The sequence below is a fragment of the Dipodomys merriami genome, unplaced genomic scaffold (genome assembly GCF_024711535.1).
Source record: "Dipodomys merriami isolate MVZ:Mamm:240054 unplaced genomic scaffold, mDipMer1.0.p SCAF_44, whole genome shotgun sequence".
Lineage (NCBI taxonomy): Eukaryota > Metazoa > Chordata > Mammalia > Rodentia > Heteromyidae > Dipodomys > Dipodomys merriami.
In genome coordinates, this window is record NW_027206002.1 from 4,103,537 (window position 1) to 4,122,582 (window position 19,046).

The 19,046-nt window shown below is 40.7% G+C and overlaps 1 protein-coding gene across 3 annotated transcripts in view; it reads right to left on the minus strand.

The window, feature by feature from the left end:
- Positions 1–463: 463 nt before the first annotated feature.
- Rnf130 (ring finger protein 130) overlaps positions 464–19,046 on the minus strand; it is a 93,334-nt gene continuing 74,751 nt past the window's right edge. For 2 of the 3 annotated variants that reach the window (XM_069993840.1, XM_069993838.1), the window contains one exon: positions 13,860–14,064. In XM_069993840.1, coding sequence (XP_069849941.1) covers positions 14,060–14,064 — 5 coding nt within the window. In that variant the 3' untranslated portion in view covers positions 13,860–14,059. Of the gene's footprint in view, positions 1,023–13,859; positions 14,065–19,046 lie in introns of those variants that run through there. The other variant, XM_069993839.1, reaches the window with a different exon arrangement.

Genomic DNA, 19,046 nt, shown 5'->3' on the forward strand with positions numbered 1-19,046 from the left:
GCTGCGGCTGGCGGGGAGACTGGGTTGCACAATGAAGGCAGAAGAGAGGTTCTCAGCGGGTATTCAGCAGCAGGGAGTTGGCTTGATCATGATAAAACAGATATTGACAGCTGCTGCTAGCTGTGGCCCCGATGAGCTCAGTGTACCCAGAGGACAGGCTCCCCAGGGCCACCTCCCCATACACAAACCTTAGTGGCTACCGAGGAACAGGGAGGGAGGGGAGGGGCTTTATGTTTAGTGACTAAACATGTGTCCTGTAGGTCATGCTCAACATGGACGCTGGGAAACAACAAAGTGGATGCACTGATCCTGGCTTCTTGGCCTGCATGTGCCCGGCTGAGCTCTGGCAGGAAATAAAGGTGGCTAGTGTGTCAGAGGCACGGGGAGGCAAGGCCTTCTTTCAACTCTCTGTGGAAAGAGACCCTTTAACCGAAGGTTTAACAGGAGACAAAGACAAAGCAGAGCAGGTCAAGGCGCTTTACCTACAGCTTTACCTACAGGCTTTACTACGCATTGTAAGCGAGGATCACAAGAAGTAGTTTAAAAGTTCACGGTCACCCTGACATAGAAAAGCACGAGATCATTCAGGGACACGTTCCCAACCTTGACCCCTGGCCCCGCCTCTTCTCTGAAATCACCTGGCTTGTTGGGTGCCCATGTGCACTGGCCGGTGATTGGGCAGTGATTTGGTGCCACGTGGCTCACCTGGGCAATCACGCTGTCCTCAAAAGCCTCACCTTGGGGGGAACTTTGCAATTTAACCCTGAACCCCAAACTGTGCTCGGAAGCGCCGCCGTTCTTCCCAAACAGACGCTGACAGAAGAATACAAAATAAGAAAGGTGATCACAAAATCAAATCACAAAAGAAGTGACCCCCAACAGCCCATCTTTTTTTTCTTTTCTCTTTTAAATTCAGGTTTTGTTCTCATCATACATGTCCAAAGAAGGCTCGATTGTGGAGAATTCACTCTCATACACCAGGCTCCGAGGTGACAAGGAGTTTCGGTGAAAGAAGTGACCACCTGAAAAAAAAAATAAGTACAGACTTAGTCCAGGTCATCAGCCCACATTTCCCATGTGGCTTCAGAGACAAGAATGTCCATTCCCCTTCATTATGACCTCTTATTGGTATCTTTCGATCAAGTGCACCACTGAGCATGTTCCCCAGGCCTACAAGCACACTTTAAACATCTATGCCCCAACAAGATCCCTAAGAGGCTTACCACTGTAGCTCTTTCAAAAGAAAAGCTGGCTGAAGTTCTTCAAAAGATTCTGCTGAACACTAACTCTAGCAGCTTGTGTCTGTAATTCAGCTACCTAGGAGGCTGAGACTAAGTGGATCTCCATTGGAGATCCATAAGACCTCCTTCATAAGACCTCCTTCTCAACTAGTAGCTGAGCATGGCATCAAGTACCTGTTACTCTAGTTATCATGGGGAACAAAACTTAGGAGGATCACAGTCTAGGTGTACATTCACAGTATTTGATTTTGTTCTACTCAGAACAAGACCACACTTTTATGTTTCTCTTTTTTGGTACAACCGGGTTGTTGTTTTACAGCTTTGAGGTAAAAATTGATATGCCATCAAATGCACATGCCCTGAAGTGTAGTTTCAAGAGTTTTTATGTATATGCCTATTGAACCAGAATCAAGATAATGAACATATTCATCCGTTACTTGCCCATGTTCTCTGGTGCATTGTGGTAATCCCTTCCCCTTCTCACCACCCTGCTCCAATTACTAGCTTACATCTTTCTAGAATTCTGTATAAAAAGAATCACATAGTATAGATTGACTCTGACAAAGGGAGTTGCTGTGAACATTTGGGGACAGGCTGTGTGTGAACATATGCCTCATTCCACACAGGAGTAGAATGAATGACGAGGGGGTGTATGCTTTTCAATTTTAAAAGAAAGTATCAGATTTTTCCCCCCCTAAAATATTTGTACTATTTCACATTCTTACCAGCAGTGCAAAGAAGTTCCAGCTTCTCACCAACTCTTGGTATGATCAGTCTTTTGCATTTTAACCATTCTTTTAGCCATTCTCCTTGTGGTTCTGACTTTCAGAGATGATTAATGATGCTGAACTTTCAAGTACTCTTTGGCCAATTGTATTTCTTTTCCTCAAAAAGGGTGGTGTGTATGTGTGGGAGATGGAACTTAGGACACTGCATTGCTAAGCAAGCACGCTACCACTGAGCTCCACCCCTGACCTCTTGTATATCTTCTTTTGGGAAATGTTTTGTTCAAATCTTTTGCCCATTTGAAAAAAAATAAAGGTTGTCTTTATATTATTGAGTAGGAGAGATTTTTGTTTATGCTTAAAAAAATATAGATCCACCCAGGCGCCAGTGGCTCACGCCTGTAATCCTAGCTACTCAGGGGGCTGAGATCTGAGGATCACGGTTCAAAGCCAGCCCGGGCAGGAAAGTCTGTGAAACTCTTATCTCCAATAAACCACTAGAAAACCGGAAGTGGTGCTGTGGCTCAAGCGGTAGAGCGCTTGCCTTGAGCTGAAGAGCGCAAGGACAGTGCCCAAACCGAGTTCAAGCCCCATGACTGACAAAATAAAAAAATAAAAAAATATAGATCCAAGTCTTTTGTCAGATAGTGCAAACACTGTCTTCTAGTCAGAGGCTTGTCTTTTTATTTTCATAACAATGCCTTCTGAAGATCAAGTTTAAAAATGTTGCGAAAGTCCAATTTATTGATTTTTTCTCCTTTTGTAGTGTGTGCTTTTGTATCAGATTTAAGAAATCTTTGCCAATTCCAGAACTTACTAAGGTCTTTTACTTATGTATTCAGTTAGATTTGTATGTGTGTGTGTGTGTGTGTGTGTGTGTGTGTGTGTATGTGTGCGTGTGCACCATTAATGGGGCTTGTACTTAGGGTCTTCTGTTCTTGCTTATAAGATTTTTAGATCAAGGTTAGAGCTCTATCATTTGAGCTATACTTCCACTGGAGCCAGCCTTTTGCTGGCTCAGTGGAGATAAGGGTCTCTCAGATTTTTCTATTTAGACAGATCTCAACCTCCTGGGTAGTAATGACTGGCTAAATGTGTATAATTTTAAAACATAATAAAATATAATTTTAACAAGATGAGGAATGCAAAACAGTTTGGTGACTCCTCAAAAAGTTAAATATAAGCCATGTACTGATGGATCATGCCTGTAAATCCTGGCTACTCAGGACGCTGAGATCTGAAGATCACAGTTCAATGCCAGCCTGGGCAGGAAAGTCCGTGAGACCCTCATCTCCAATTAATCAACAAAATACTGGAAGTAGAACTATGGCTCAAATGGAAGAGTGCTAGCCTTGAGCAAAAAAAGCTCAGGGATAGCACTGAAGCACCAAGTTCAAGCCCCAGGACTAGCACACAAAAAAAGTTAAATATAGACTCATATGACCCAGAATTTTCACTACCACCTACACCCTACAGAGATTGGAAACAATGATGCATACAGATTCTCATACATCAATATTCACAGCTGACATATAGCAACAACTCAAATACCCACCCATGGAGAACGTATAGATGAACTGTGCAGATGGACAATTACTCAGCCATAGAAAAAAAATATATCGTACAATGCAGATCAATCTTGAACATATTATGCCAAGTTACAAAGGATCCCATACTTTACACGATTCTATTCACATGGAACAACCAGAGTTAAGTGTATCTGCAGAACTGGCATTCAGATTGGTACTTACAAGGGGCTGGTGGGAAGGTGAAGGCAGAGTAAATGCTTAACAGGCAGGGTCTTCCTTTGGGGATGAGGGAAACCCTGGAGTTACAGGTGGTGGTGATACACCACCATGAATGACTTATAATGGGGGCGGGTCACATCTTGGAAGAACCTACCCTCAGTTGGAAATAAGGTGAAAATGCGTTAGATACTCCTAAGCTAGTGAGCATCATAGCCTGGCCTAGCCTGCCCTGTGTTCAGAACAATAGCTTCAGCCTGTAAACTCTGGGCAAACCCCCTAAAGTGTTAAGTGTCAAATGTAGTTTATCTCACCGTGTACAATGGAGAAGACTGGCGTGAGTCTGTGGCTGACTAGATGCTTGAGCTCCTTTACTGTCAGAATTTTGAGAGCATATCGTTAGCCTAGGAAAAGGTCAAAATTCAAGTACAAGCTCCTATTGAATGTATATTGTTTGCATATCAAATTTAAAAAAAATCTAAGATAAACTATCATACTGAGAGTATTGCTTATGTATCAAATGTTACTGAATTACTCATTTCATGTTTAATTTTATGTTACACGAATTTCATCTTAATGAAAGGGTTGAAGCCAGGCATGGTGGTTCGTGCCTGTAATTCCAGCTACCTGGGAGGTAGAGGCCAGCCCTGGCAAGTTATTGTGGTCCTAGCTACGGGGGAGGTGGAGGTAGGAAGACCGTTATTCAGGGCTAAGCCCAGCCACAGTTAGTGGGAGACTCTATCTGAGAACAAAGTAAACAAGTTAAAAGCAGGCTAGGGGGCAGGGAGGGTGCACAGCTCTAGTCAGTTCGAATCCCAAAACAAACTAAGTGCAAAAGGACTTGGGGTGTGACTCAAGTGGTGGAGTACCTGCCATGTGAGTTTGTGGCTTGAATTTTATTATGATGGCTTAGCGTGGTTTTATTTACTAAACTTACTATTCATAGAACTTCTTGAATCTGTGGGCTTTTACTCGTTCTAGAAAAATCATAGTCATTATCTGTTCAAATAGTGCTTATGCTTCATTCTCTCTTTTCCTTCTATGGCTTTTTTTGGGGTGTGTGTGCCAGGGATTAAACCTAGGGACCTCTTGGTCTGTCTACCATGGAGCCGAACCTCTAGCTCTTCTAGGACCTGGACTGCATACATACTGTTTTTCCCCATTATCAAAAGACTCTTATGCCCTTGTCTATTTTTTTCTTTTTCTTTTTGTGTATCAGGTCTTTTTTCTTCTCTTCCTCCCGCCTCTTTTTGACTTGTGTTGCAGATCAGGAATCCTCTCTTTTGTGTTAAATTTATGCCAAAATCTCTTGTGAGTTTATATTTTCAATGAGGTTTTATTTTTTATATGCTGGTCCTGAGGCTTGAACTCAGGGCTTGGGAGTTGTCCCTGGCTTTTACTCCAGGCTAGAGCTCTACCTCTTGAGCTCCACTTTGAGCTTTTTTGATGCTTCACTGGAAATAAGAGTCTCTGACTTTCCGCCTAGGCTGGCTTTGAATCGTATCCTCAAACTCAGCCCCCTTAGCTAAGTGTGAGCCACTGGCATCCAGTTCTAAAGGATCTTTCATTTCATTTATACTTTGTTCTCAAGCCCCTAAGATGTTGTCATGAGGTTGTAATTAAAAGCTGGGTTCCAGAAGCTCACTTTTCTGGGTTTGAAGGGAAAGAGATAACCATTTGTACCTTTATGTCTCAATGTACTTCACTGACTGTGTCTAGGCTCTCCTGGTGTTAGTCCTGTGATCAGAAAGAAACCACCTGTGGAGGGACCAGGCCAAGGTACCAACCTCTACCCCTGTATCATGAGCAGGGTGGTATGGTGGCCTTAGAAGGATGGTACCACTTTCAGGCTACGGCCTAGAGCGACTCATGGTGGAAAACACCCCTTTCTCTCTAAGAACATCTGACCTTTTCTTTGGAAGGAATCTTCCTGAAAGCCTGGAAGGCTCAAAGAACTGGAGTAGTTTTCATGCGTTCAGTAGCTTCCTTCTCTGTTCCCCGCAGCTTCAGCACTGCCTGGCAAGGCAGAGGACCTATGTTCATTACTTTTATCAATCCTCTTTTAGTTTTTGGCTGAAACAGGTAGGCTTGGCTGCCACCCTGGCTCCTGCTATTCCTGCCTACTTTTTTGATTCTTCAGGGCAATTGATCTCCAAACTCCTGAGGATGGGTTGTTGAGTGGGGATGGTGCCCGCTGATGCATCTCTAGTGTACTGATACTCTCTGTCCTGGGCAGAGAGAGTTCTTTATGGAAGAAGGAGCTTAGTCCTCCACCTCCTACCTACTGGTTTCTGGATTTTTTTCTCCTTGATACTGGTCCAATCTGTGTTTATCTATTTCTTGCCTCCTGACTTTTTTGTCGGTCGTTTGTCAGTCGTGAGGTTTGAACTCTCAGCCTGGGCGCTGTCCCTGAGCTCTTCTGCTCAAGGTTAACTCTCTACCACTTGAGCTACAGCGCCACTTCTGGTTTTCTGGTGGTTTATTGGAGATAAGAGTCACACGGACTTTCCTGCCCAGGCTGGCTTTGAACTGTGATCCTCAGATATCAGCCTCCTGAGTAGCTAGAATTACAGGTGTGAACCACCACCGGCACTGGCCCTGGCTTGTTTTTAAGGCAGCTTCTAAACTGCAATAGATTGTCATCTCTACCGAAGTTTAGGCTGACAGTAACTTTAGTTTCAGGACAATGCAGCCAATTGACAACTTGGTTCCCCACGATAATTCTCACTAACCCCGCTCCTATTGGGAGTCTCAGCCCAGCATCTCTGTGCTTTACACACATGGCTCCACAGGATGCCTCCAAAGCAACTTGCCCTTTCCACTCGGGCAGCTGAGCTAACAGGTATAACAGAGCCACAGCCAGAGCCAGACCATCTGCACGGGATTCCAGCCTCAGCTACTTATTAGCAGTGTAACATTGCCAAGTCACTGGAGTTCTCTAATCTTTTTCTTCTTTTGGTTGTGTGGCTTGATCTCAGGGCCTTTTCACCCAAGGCTAGTGCTCTACCACTTGAGCCATAGCACCACTTACGGTATTCTGGTGTTTTTAATTGGAGATAAGAGTCTCACAGGCTTTCCTGCCTGGGCTGACTTTGAACTGCAATCCTCAGATCTCAGCCTCCTGAGTAGCTAGGATTATAGGCATGAGCCACTGGTACCCGGCTCAAATATTCTTAACTGTTATAAAGGGGGGTGGGGGCTAGGATGGGGAAAGGTTGTTGCCAGGCACTGATGGGTCCTGCCTATAGATTGGGTCAGCTACTTAGGAGGCTGAGATTTGGTAAAAATCACAGTTTAAAGCTAGTGCAGGCAGAAAAGTCCATGACACCCCAGTTAACCAGGAAAAAAGCAAGGCTGGAATTGTGGCTCAAGTTATAGTGTACAAGCCATAAGAAAAAAAAATGTCAATAGTGCAAGGTCCTGAGCTCAGTATTGGCACAAAAAAAGGGGGGGGGGAGGAGAGGCTTACTGCAAGGATTAAATATTTACAAACTGCTTTAAGAGTGTATATGAGTTCTTATTGTGATTCATTGATATCATGATTCATTGACTGTGAAAAAATTGTAAACCAACACTTCTGAAATCCCAGCACTCAGGGGGCTGAGGCAGGAGATTCATGAGCATGGTAAGACTCTGTGTGAAAACAAATAGAATCCCACACTATAGATGATTATACATGCATGCATACTATATATATTGTATATACATAATGTGCACGCATCCTATATATATATATATATATATATATATACATACATACACACACGTGTGTATGTGTATGTATGAATGAAGTATGTGTGCTTGTAGCTCAGACCTCTACTGGTACAAATTTCCTATTTCCTCTGAAACAATGATTGTTTTATCCCTAATTCAGCAAATGCTGTTTTGAACACCTCAGGGATGGAGGTAGTTAGGAGTACTAACTCTGGGCTGCCTGGGCTTAAATTCTGTCATTTAACATATAAGTGAACTTGGGGACATAACTGAAACCTCTCTAACTATGTTTCTTCATTTTAAAGTAGGAAAACTCACCTTCTCACCTCCAGAGGTTACAGCAATACAATTATAATGTAAAAAAAAAAAAAAAGTAGCCAGGATCCAATGGCTCACACCTGTAATATACTCAGGAGCCTGAGATCTGAGGATCACAGTTCAAAGCCAGCCTGGTTAGGTAAGTCTGTGAGACTTTTTTTTTTTTTTTTTTGCCTGTCCTGGGCCTTGAACTCAGGGCCTGGGCACTGTCCCTGAGCTGCTCTTGCTTACGGCTAACACTCTACCACTTAAGCCACAGCACCACTTCTGGCTTTTTCTGTTTATGTGGTACTGAGGAATTGAGCCCAAGTGCTTGCAAGGCAAGCACTCTACCACTGAGCCACCTTCCCAGCCCCCTCTCTGATCTCCAGTAAACTACTCTACTACTTGAACTGTAGCTCAAGTGGTATAACGCTAGCCTTGAACTCAGAGATGCTCAGGGACAGAGCCCAGGCCCTGAGTTCAAGCCTCAGGAGTGGCAAAAACTAAATAAATAAAAAATAAGGTGAATCCATAGCATGAAATAGTCAGTGTGACACCTGACACGGAGTGACGAGAAACTGCTAGAAGTGGTGAATGGCTTTTCCTGTCCAGCTTCTTAGCAGATCGGAAATGGCCACTTGTACTGTAGGCGCTTCCTTCATTCTTTGTTCTACAGTTTGCTCCGTGGGTCTATTTTAAACTGTCTTCACAAGGAACTTAGTATGGTATAACCAAACCATTTAGAAGGTAGAAACTTAAGAAACCTTTAGGCTCTTTTCTAAACTACTTAAAAAGTCTAAAGTTTGGATTCTAAAGTTTTAATAAGTACAAGTTGAAGTAAAATGAGATTCAGCTCGATCAGGCTTAGTGCTGACAGTTGTCTCTGGCACAGGCAGGCTCGGGTGAACTGCTTTCCTGGCTGGAGGTCCTTCACTTTGCTTACCAACTCTTAGTTTACAGAAACACCAAAGCCTCCTTAAAATAAAATATTATTTTTTTTTGGGGGGGGGAGGAGAGGTTTAAAAACTAAAACTAGTTATACCTTATGCATCACTAAAGTTTCACCAATAAAAGTTTCAGGTGGAACTATCCCATCTATTTCAGCCTAAATTTTGTTCACTGATTTTTTAAAATGGTAAACAAAAATATGTAGTTAGTGTCACCAATTGTTTCTTGTCATCCCAAGCTTATGGGACTTGCATTTAAGGTTAATACTGTCTCAGAGTCCTAAGGAATGAAAATCTACATTTTTAAGGTACCACACACGCACATGGCACCATAATCCTGGTTACTAAGAACATGATGAAATAGAACATGAAAACCTGATGCCAGTTAAGTCCCAGAGCCACAAAATAGCTAGTTCAAATTTCAATAGGTAACACATCTTCCCCAAGACTGACAGTCCCATACTATCAATTTACTCATTTCACTTCATATTTTTTTGGTTGGGTCCTGAAGCTTGAACTCAGGGTATACGCACTGTTCCTGAGTTTTTGCATTCAAAGCTAGCGCTCTACCACTTGAGCCACAACTCCACTTCCGGCTCTTTTGGTAGTTAATTGGAGATAACAGTGTTACATATTTTCCTACCTGAGCTAGCTTTGAACCACAATCCTTATATCTCAGCCTCTTGAGTAGCTAGGATTTTAGGTGCTCGGCTACTTTTTTCTTTGCAAAGTAATACTCGGTGTTGACAATGAAAGTACATTAAAGTAGTAGAAATAGTAACAATGTCATTTAAAGTCTTACATCTCCTGGTAATGTTGATGAATAAATATAATGACTCACCATAAATGAGAAGGAAAAGGAAGAAATACTTTGATTTCCAGTAGAATAAAATGATGTGGGGGAGGAATTATATTATTAATGTACAAAAATACTGCCAGACACCCCTCCCTGCCCCCTAAACCAATCAACTATATTGAGAAAGATGTAACAAGCTCTCTCTAGAAAATAAAGCCTGCAGTCAGCTGAACTCTCTTGCATTTTGAGATGCATTTTGAGGTGGCTTATACCATCAAGAGAGCCACTGAAACAATGAATCTCAATGAGCAGAAGAGTAATGAATAAACTGTGCAACTTCCAAAAATTTTCCAATGCCATATGCACACAATAACAGAGCCCTAAAATACACAAAGGAAAACCTGAAAGAATACAAGGGAGAAATAGACAATTCAATCATAGAAAGTAAAGACACCTATACTCACCTTCCACAATGGAACTAGACAGAGGATACACTAGAGAAAAATTGATTATTATCATTATTATTATTATTATTATTATTATTGGTGGGTCATGAGGCTTGAACTCTGGGCCTGGGCGCTGTCCCTCAGCTCTTCAGCTCAAGTCAAGCACTCCACCACTTGAGCCACAGCAGCACTTCTGGTTTTCTGGTGGTTAATTAGAGAAAAGACTCATGGACTTTCCTTCCCGGCTGGCTCTGAACTGTGATCCTCAGATCTGAGTCTCCTAAATAGCTAGGATTACAGGCGTGAGCCATTGGCACCCAGCTCTGATTGACCTATTACTAACTAATCAGATCTAACAAACATCTATAAGAATGTTCCACCCACAACAGCAGAAATATACCCTCTTTTCAAGTGTGTAGAGTATCTTTCAAGAGACTATATACATTAGGTTATAAAAGAAACCCTATTAACTGATTAAAACCATATAAAGTATAATCTCCAATGACTGACATTCTTAAGTTCAGAAGTTGAAAATTTTTAACAATGAAATTTGGAGGGGAGGGGGGCAGGGTAGGATGGGAAGGGGAAACAAAGGAGGAGGCTACAATGCTTGATAAGAAATGTACTCATTATCTTGCCCATGTAATTTTAACCCCTCTGTACAGTATTTTCACAATGAAAAAAAAGAGAAAAAAAAACATGAAATTTGGAAAATATGCAGGATTTATTTTTGGGATTCGGTCGTGGGGCCTGAACTCTGGGCCTGGGCGCTGTCCCTCAGCTCTTCAGCTCAAGGCTAGCGCTCTACCACTTGAGCCACAGCGCCACTTCCAGCTTTTTTCTTTTTGCTTATGTGGTGCTGAGGAATCGAACCCAGGGCCTCATGCATGCAATGCAAGTGCTCTACCACTGAGCCACCTTCCCAGCCCAATATGCAGGATTTAAACATAATTCTATATGAGCAATGGGCCAAAGAAATTAGGGAAACTAGAGATGAATAAAATGAAAAAAAAAATGGCATATCAAATTTATGGACAGGTGAAGAACATAGGAGCAAATTTTTGGCTATAACATCAATTATTAAAAAAGCCAAGGGTGGTGGTGCGTGCCTAGTGGTCTCAGCTGATCAGAAACCTGAGAGAATCACTTGCTTATGAATTCAAGACCAGCTTAGACAATATATTAAGACTGTGTCTCAAACAGAGAATAAGACTTCAAGCCAGGTGCCGGTGGCTCATGCCTATAATCCTAGCGACTCAGGAGGCTGAGAACTGAGAATCATGGTTTGAAGCCAGCCCAGGCAGAAAAGTCTGTGAGACTTAGCTCCAATAAATTACTCAGCAAAAGCTGGAAGTGGCGCGGTGGCTCAAGTAGTAGAGCACTAGCCTTGAGCACAAAGAAGCTCAGGGACAACATCGAGGCCCTGGGTTCAAGCCCCAGGACAGGCGGAAAAAAAAAAAAAAAAAAAGAGAAAAAATAAGATTTCAAATCAGGTGGGCATTGTGGTGAACATCTAGAATCCTTGTACTTTGGGAGGCTGAGGCAGGAGAACCACAAGTTCAAGGCCAGCCTGGGAAACATAGTAAGACCCTACATCTCTGCCTGCCTCCCACCAAAAAAACCCCTCAAATCAATAACCTGTCTTTCTTTCACCTTAAAAAAATTGACCTAGAAATGTTAAACTTAATTTTTTCCCTTTTATGCCAGGGGTAAAATTAAACAAAGGTGTTATCTACATGGGTTTGATTATAGAAACTAATATTCTCTAAATAATGAAAAAAAAAAAAGCTAAAGCTTTCCACAAAGAAAAGCCCAAGATAAGATGGCTTCCAAACGGCTAAGGAACTGGTATTGATCGTTCTTCAAACTATTCCAAAACACAGAACAGAAAAGACCACTTCATAATTCATTATGTAACACCATCATTATAATGATACCAAAGCCAGACATATGATCACAAGATCAATATCTCTTATGAATGATGATGAAAAAATACTCAGCAAAATAAATCCAGCAGTGCATAAAAAAAGATTATATCCTATAAAACAAGCAAGATTTGTCCCAGGCATGTGAACTTGATCAACATACAAAAATCAAAGTAATAGCTAGCTGTAGTAGCATTCAACCTGTAATTCTAGCATTTGGAAGGCTGGGACAGGAGGATTGTAATTGTAAGTCCAGACAGGATTACATAACAAGATCTTGTCTTGCAAAAATACAAGCTAAAAACAAAACAATGTAATATACCATATAAATACAATAAAAAAGTCTTACAAGATCATTTTGATACCGGAAAAACATTTGACAAAATCTAACCCTCGTATGCTAAAAATATTCAATAAGCTAGCATCTACAAGGTAATTTTCCCAACTTGATAAAAGGTATCTAATATATGAAAATCCTACAGCTAAATTCATAACCAACATTGATAAAATGAAAGCTACCCTCATTTCATGATAATCACAAAACGTTGATGTTTGTTCACACCTATTTAACAGTCTTACTTTGTTTCAACAATCTAGTATCTGAAGCTCTACCCATTGACAATGATTAAAAAAAAATGAAATAAAATGATGTTCAGATTGTAAGTGATGAACAGAAACTATGCCTATATGCAAATTATATCTTCTTCTTCTTCTTTTTCTTTTGATGGACTTTGGCCTGGGCACTGTCCCTAAGCCTCTTTGTGCTCAGGACTAGCGCTCTACCACTTGAGCCACAGAGACACTTCTGGCTTTTTCTGAGTAGTTTATTGGAGAGAAGAGTCTCATGGGCTTTCCTGCCCAGACTGGCTTCAAACAGTGATCCTCAGATCTCAGCCTTCAAAGTAACTAACATTACAGGTATGAGCCATGGGCACTCAGCTAATTATGTCATCTTATACATAAAAAAATCCCAAGAATTTTATTAAAACACTAGTAAGTTCAGCAAGCTGCATGATAAAAGTAACAAACAAAAAAACACATTCATTTCTGTAAGAATTAAGTACTGATACAAAGAACATTTATAATCCTTGAATACTTTATACTAAACAGCCAGATGTAAAAGGTTACTTATTATATAAAATGCCAAAATAGGTAAGAGAGGAGATTTATGGTTTCAAAGGTTGAAAGGATATATAATTACTGCTAATGGATATATGATTTTTTTTGGGGGGGGTGATGAAATTTCTGGAATTAGACAGTTATGATGGTTGCTAACCATAACCTCAGTCGAAAACTATAATCTATGGAAACATACACCCTGAAAGGGTAAATTTTATGGTTAATGAACTATATTTCAACAAAAACCAGAGAACACCCCTTTAATGTTCTATCAAATTGATTATGACTGCTGAAATTAATTAAAAGGAATGTTATGAGTAAGCAAGATTCTTATTTTAGGTATGTTGAGGTGGAAAGTTGAGAATTCACTTTTCAAAAAATTTTTGCAAGTACTGATCATCCTTTGAGCATACAATTTAATATAACAAAGTATTTCAAGATTTTCCTCTTCAATGAAACAAATATTACATTTATACACATACAGTTATATTCATCCAATACTTTTGAGTAAAAAGAATGTTTTGGACAGATACAATTCTTTTTTTTTTTTTAACCAATCAGTGTGTATTTTGGAAACTCTTATAGTCATTCATCCTTCATCCCACAAATATTTATTGAGCACTTACTATGTGAAAAGCACTCTACTCTAGGTATGAGAGTGATAGTTTAAGTCTTTGCTGCTCTGGAAGGGGAGATGATGTGTTTGGCAGAGGTGATCAACTATAAGCAAAGGAAAGAGAAATGACCAGAGTGAATGACATCTTTGAAGAAAATAAGAGCCAGGGGAGCATTACTGTGCAAGGTGTCTGGCTTAATAGAAACAGTGTCACGGTCTTCTCCTGGGGAGTCACAAACATATCCTCACTGTGACACCCAAATCAGCCTTTGAGACACAAGTTGGTGAATAATACTCAACAGCACAGTCTTTGTATTTTATTATTTATTTCTTTTAATACAAAGCTTTGGCATTAGCAATTTTATGAAAAAATAAAATGTACTAAAAATAAACGCTTGTGTGGCATGATTGGTAAATGATGCACAAAAATAGGTTCTTTTTTCCTTCAAGGCAATCAGAAAGCAGTTTTCTTCTTTAAAACCATTCTACCCTATGGAACAAAAGGAAAAAAGAGGTCATGAATTAGTTAAAGGGAAGTTATCAATATTAAAAGTAACAGAGGCGTGATCCTAACTAAAGGGTGGCCTGGGACTGTTCCCCATTGTTCCCCCAAAACGTCTGGTAAGTCCAGAAAGCAATTAGAATTTGCCTGAAACCAGCAATTTCACTTGTGTAGGCAAGTGGCTCTTTGGTTTAGAAGTGTTTTGCCATTCCCAAAGGAATGCAGGAAAGATGTAGGCTAACAGCACCTTGTTTAGTATACAGGGACAATTACCATCTGATTTACAACTCCTCCTGGTCTCAACATATGTGGTAAGCGCTGAGTGTGCTGGAATCTGTAGCTACACATATTTTCTTTAAAATATGTTCCCCTTTTAGTGCTCAAACAGAAGTCTAAGAGTTGAAGAACCATTTTTCCAAGGACATATAGTTCTCCCTTTTCAGGAACCCTCCAGATTTTGGGTCCAGACGTGTGTGTGTGTGTGTGTGTGTGTGTGTGTGTGTGTGTGTGTGTGTGCAGACGTGTGTGTGTGTGCAGACGTGTGTGTGTGTGTGTGTGTGTGTGTGTGTGTGTGTGTGTGTGTGTCCCTTTACCAGGTGCTAAAATGTACCTCAAGTCTTTTGACATGTTCTTTGCTGCCGTCAGATTTCTGCTGCCTTCTTTGTGGCCCCTGGCCAGGTGGAGCTGCCCCGCGTCCTGCCCCTGTGCTCTGGGTCATTCCCTATGTGGGGCACCCACACCGGTTCCTTTCCACTCATCTGCACACTTCCCAAATCATGTCTCTAGCTCTGCTCTCTTCCCTGTTCCATATGCTACGTGCCAGATCTGTGCCTCAAACCTCTTAAGCTTTTGGTTATCACGCCTCTTTCATTTGTTCTCCTTTCCACCACCTTCATTCGCTCAACTCCTATTTTTGCCTAACCTACCGTTCTGCCTCTATTCTCCATTCCACTTCAAAGAAACTTGGCAGCCCCCAGCAATTATCTTTCTGCTGACAAGCCTTAGATATTTCCCACTGTGTAGAAGAATAAAACCCAAACTTTGCAGTCTGCCTGCCGCCTCCGCTGCCACTATAGTAGACACATCAGACCACACAGCACCCTGGACCTCCTGTTTCCCCCTCCCTCAGATCCCTCAGGGGCTCTCTGGAGTCGTCTAAGACAAACAGTAGAAAGGAAAGAGCTGGCTCTGAATTCCAGTGCCCTTCATTTAGTGGCTCTTGGGAATTCCTCTGAACTTCCCTTTATTCCTTGTTGTCTAAGTGTCTTATGCTTAGAGGGGCTAAAAGGAGAAGTGAATACTAAGAGAAAATAGGGAGGCCATATGATGGTACAGGCCTGTTATTGCCAAATTAAGGCAGCTGATGCAGGAGTGTGAGTTTGAGACTGCTTGTGCCACACAGTGAGCCAATCTGGGCAATAGGACCACAACACAAGTTTTTCTGGACTACAGAAAAACTCCAAAAAAAAAAAAAAAAAGGAGCCCTAATGCAACAATTCACTTCAGAGGGACAATGGTACTGGGATTGAACCCTGTATACCACCACTTGGACCACATTCCCAACTCCAGGGTTAACTAAATCTTTGCTGGAGCTGCTATAATTAAGGCACTCTCAGTACAATAAAAAACAAAGGTGATTGCCAGTAGGAGCAGAAAGTATTTGAGAGTTTAGAATTTAAATTCTTTTTTTTTTTTTTTGTCGGTCATGGGACTTGAACTCTGGGCCTGGGCGCTGTCCCTCAGCTCTTCAGCTCAAGGCGAATGCTCTGCCGCTTGAGCCACAGCGCCACTTCCAGTTTTCTAGTGGTTTATTGGAGATAAGAGTCTCACGGACTTTCCTGCCCGGGCTGACTTTGAACCGCCATCCTCAGATCTCAGCCTCCTGAGTAGCTAGGATTACAGGCGTGAGCCACCAGCGCCCGGCTAGAATTTAAATTCTTTAAGCCAGTGTTTCCCAAACTGCAAGATACAACCTACTAATGACTTATAAAATCAATTTAGAAACTCATAACTAACATTAACCAAAAAAACCAATGAAAGAAACCTCTAAGCTCAGAACAGACATATAAGCAAATACTGAATGCAGTGAGGGAAATGTTTGTAAGATTTCTGTTTTAGTCATATTTGTGTTTTAGTCATATATGTACTGGTCAGTACAAACTGTATTTTTTACAGTGAGAGAGGGCAAAGAAAAACTTAAAAAACACTGCTTCTAAGGGTGAGTGGAAGGTGAGTGGAAGGTGACCCAAGCCCTGTTCTTAAGGCACAATTAGTCACAGAGGAGTACTTAAATAGTATATTATCATAACAGAAAGGCCATGACTCTAGATACATTGACTTTTGATGTAGCCAATAGTGTTAAGTCCTTGGCAAATGGTGTCCATGAGGGCAGCTTTTTTTTAACCTGTCATAGGGCTTGAGCTAGGGTCTGGGCACTATCCCTGAGCCAATTTGTGCTCAAGGCTAATACTCTACCACTTGAGTTGAGCTACAGCGCCACTTCTAGCCTTTTCTTTTTTTTCTTTCTTTTTTCTTTTTGTTGGCTGCGGGGCTTGAACTCTGGGCCTGCGTGCTGTCCCTCAGTTCTTCAGCTGAAGGCTAGGCTCTATTACTTGAGTCATAGCACCACTTCCAGCTTTTTCTGTGATTAATTGGAAATAGGAGTCTCATAGACTTTCCTGCCTAGGCTGGCTTTGAACCAAAATCTTCAGATCTCAGCCTCCTGAGTAGTTAGGATTACAGGTGTGAACCACCAGCACTGTACTACTTCCAGCTTTTTCTGGGTAGTTTTACTGGTGATAAGAATCTCATGGACTTTCCTGCCTGGGTTGGCTTTGAACTGCGGTCCTCAGATCTCAGCCTCCTAAGTAGTTAGGATTGATTATAGGTGTGAGCCACCAGCACCCAGCTTGGCTGCTTATTGGTAGTCATCAACACACAAAAGGGAGCCAGGTCCTATCTGGATTCTACATGCCTGCCTTACACCCGATAGGCTGCTTCATCATGCCCACAGGATTCAAGAGAGAATGAATACATTGAACCAACTGGTTATTCAAATTGTAATGTACAAGGTCAGACTAGCAGCACTGTTAGGAAAACAAACTATTCTATCAGATGTAGGTGTAGTGATGTTTTCTATTGACAGTCAGATATTACATCATCAAAAGATCTTTAAGCCTAATTCTAGATAAAAGTTACCTAGAAAATTAAACAGGGTGATTTAAAATGAAAAAGGGATTTCATTTTGATTGTAAATTTCTTGACAAACGAGGCAGAAAAACTAAAGATATATTTCAAAGAATTATAAATGAAGCATTATGAATTCATTTACTATAAACACCTTTCTTCTGGAATAAAATTATATAAGAATCATCAACATTTTTGATACATTGGGTAGGAACAGTCATTTATTATCTTTTCTATTATCCATAATAAAAGTGGCCTTTAAAAATTAAGTAACTTATTTATTGTAAAAAACAAAAAATATAAAAAAGCACAAATTAGAATTCTAATTTAAGACCATCACTATGAAGACATTGGTGACTATCCTTTCAAATGTTCACATGTGTGAATATACACATGCACACATACACATACACACATACATTCGCTCTCATTTTTTTTCTTCCTAAATGAGATCATGAATATTGTCCTTCAGAGTGGATTTGATTGAAGGCATAGAATAGTCAAATGAACAATTGCAAATCAACCCTCTACAAAGGCTAATGGAGGAGGGTTGGACTAAGACATGGATCAAAGATCCATGACTTAGATTTTGAGTCATGCAGGCAGTTATTCATGGAACTAAAATAATATGACCCAAGTACTTAGTGTTCTAATAGGTAACATGTCCATTGAGCATTCTCTAAAATACCTGATGCATAAACTCAGCACCTGGAAGATTCTGAATGCTAGTCAGATGACCATCAAATTGTTAATAATTCTCTGCAAGTGGCCAGTGTCAGCATGTATTTGTAGTGTTTATCACTCACTGGTAAAATTTTAAAGCTTGTATTATTATCCAACCTTATGGATCAGCAGGGGAATAAGCAAAAGAGGTGGCGATAGGTGAAATAATTATTTCTCTCTGAACTGAAGATTGAATCATAGGCACTCATAGAGCTCCTATAGTTCTGTATTCTTTTGTATGGAAGAAATTAAATTCATTTGTCAAAGGATAAAGGCAGATGGTCATTTATAGAACTTTGATAGAATCTCAACTGAATTGGTTTGGCTAACATTTATTGAGCACTTAATATGTACCAGGCACTGTGCTAATAAGCACTTTATATATTAATTCTCTCAACACCTCTATCATATACTCCAACCACTAATCTCTGTTTCATGGATTCAAATAAGCTCCAGATAAATTTAACTATCCAGATCTCACAAATAAAAAATGGATGAGCTGAAAGCCAAATCCAGGAGTTTCTGACTCTGAAATCTGAGCAATAAACATTGTGCTTGGCTGAAGGAAAACTGCTCAGTGGCACCAAGAGAAGCAGTTGGCTGCTGACCTAATGGATGGGGCGGAGACCACTCATCTGAAGGTTAAAGATGCAACCATGATAACCTCAATATGGAATGGGTCACTGATGTCAAAAAGGTTGTTGTTTTTTTTTTTTTTTGCAGGTATCTACCCAATAGCTCAAGTTAGAGTAATAAAATCCAAGTCATGGCAAATGGAGGTTCCTTGTTTCTATAGGGGGGCAGTATTAAATCAATTGAATGGAACAGCTTAGTTATTCTTAATCACTTAAAGTGCCAGGACATAACCAAATATGGAAGTACCAGTACCAATTTATGTTTAAATTTGGGCAGGGACCCAGAGATGCTTCCACATCTAACTAATTTTCATGAATACTGGTATAAGGAAGGACTGAACAGAAAATAACACAATTTAAAACAAAACCAAAGAGACTCTTCTTTATCTAGTCACAGTGGAATGACACTTTTGGAAAAGCACTGCA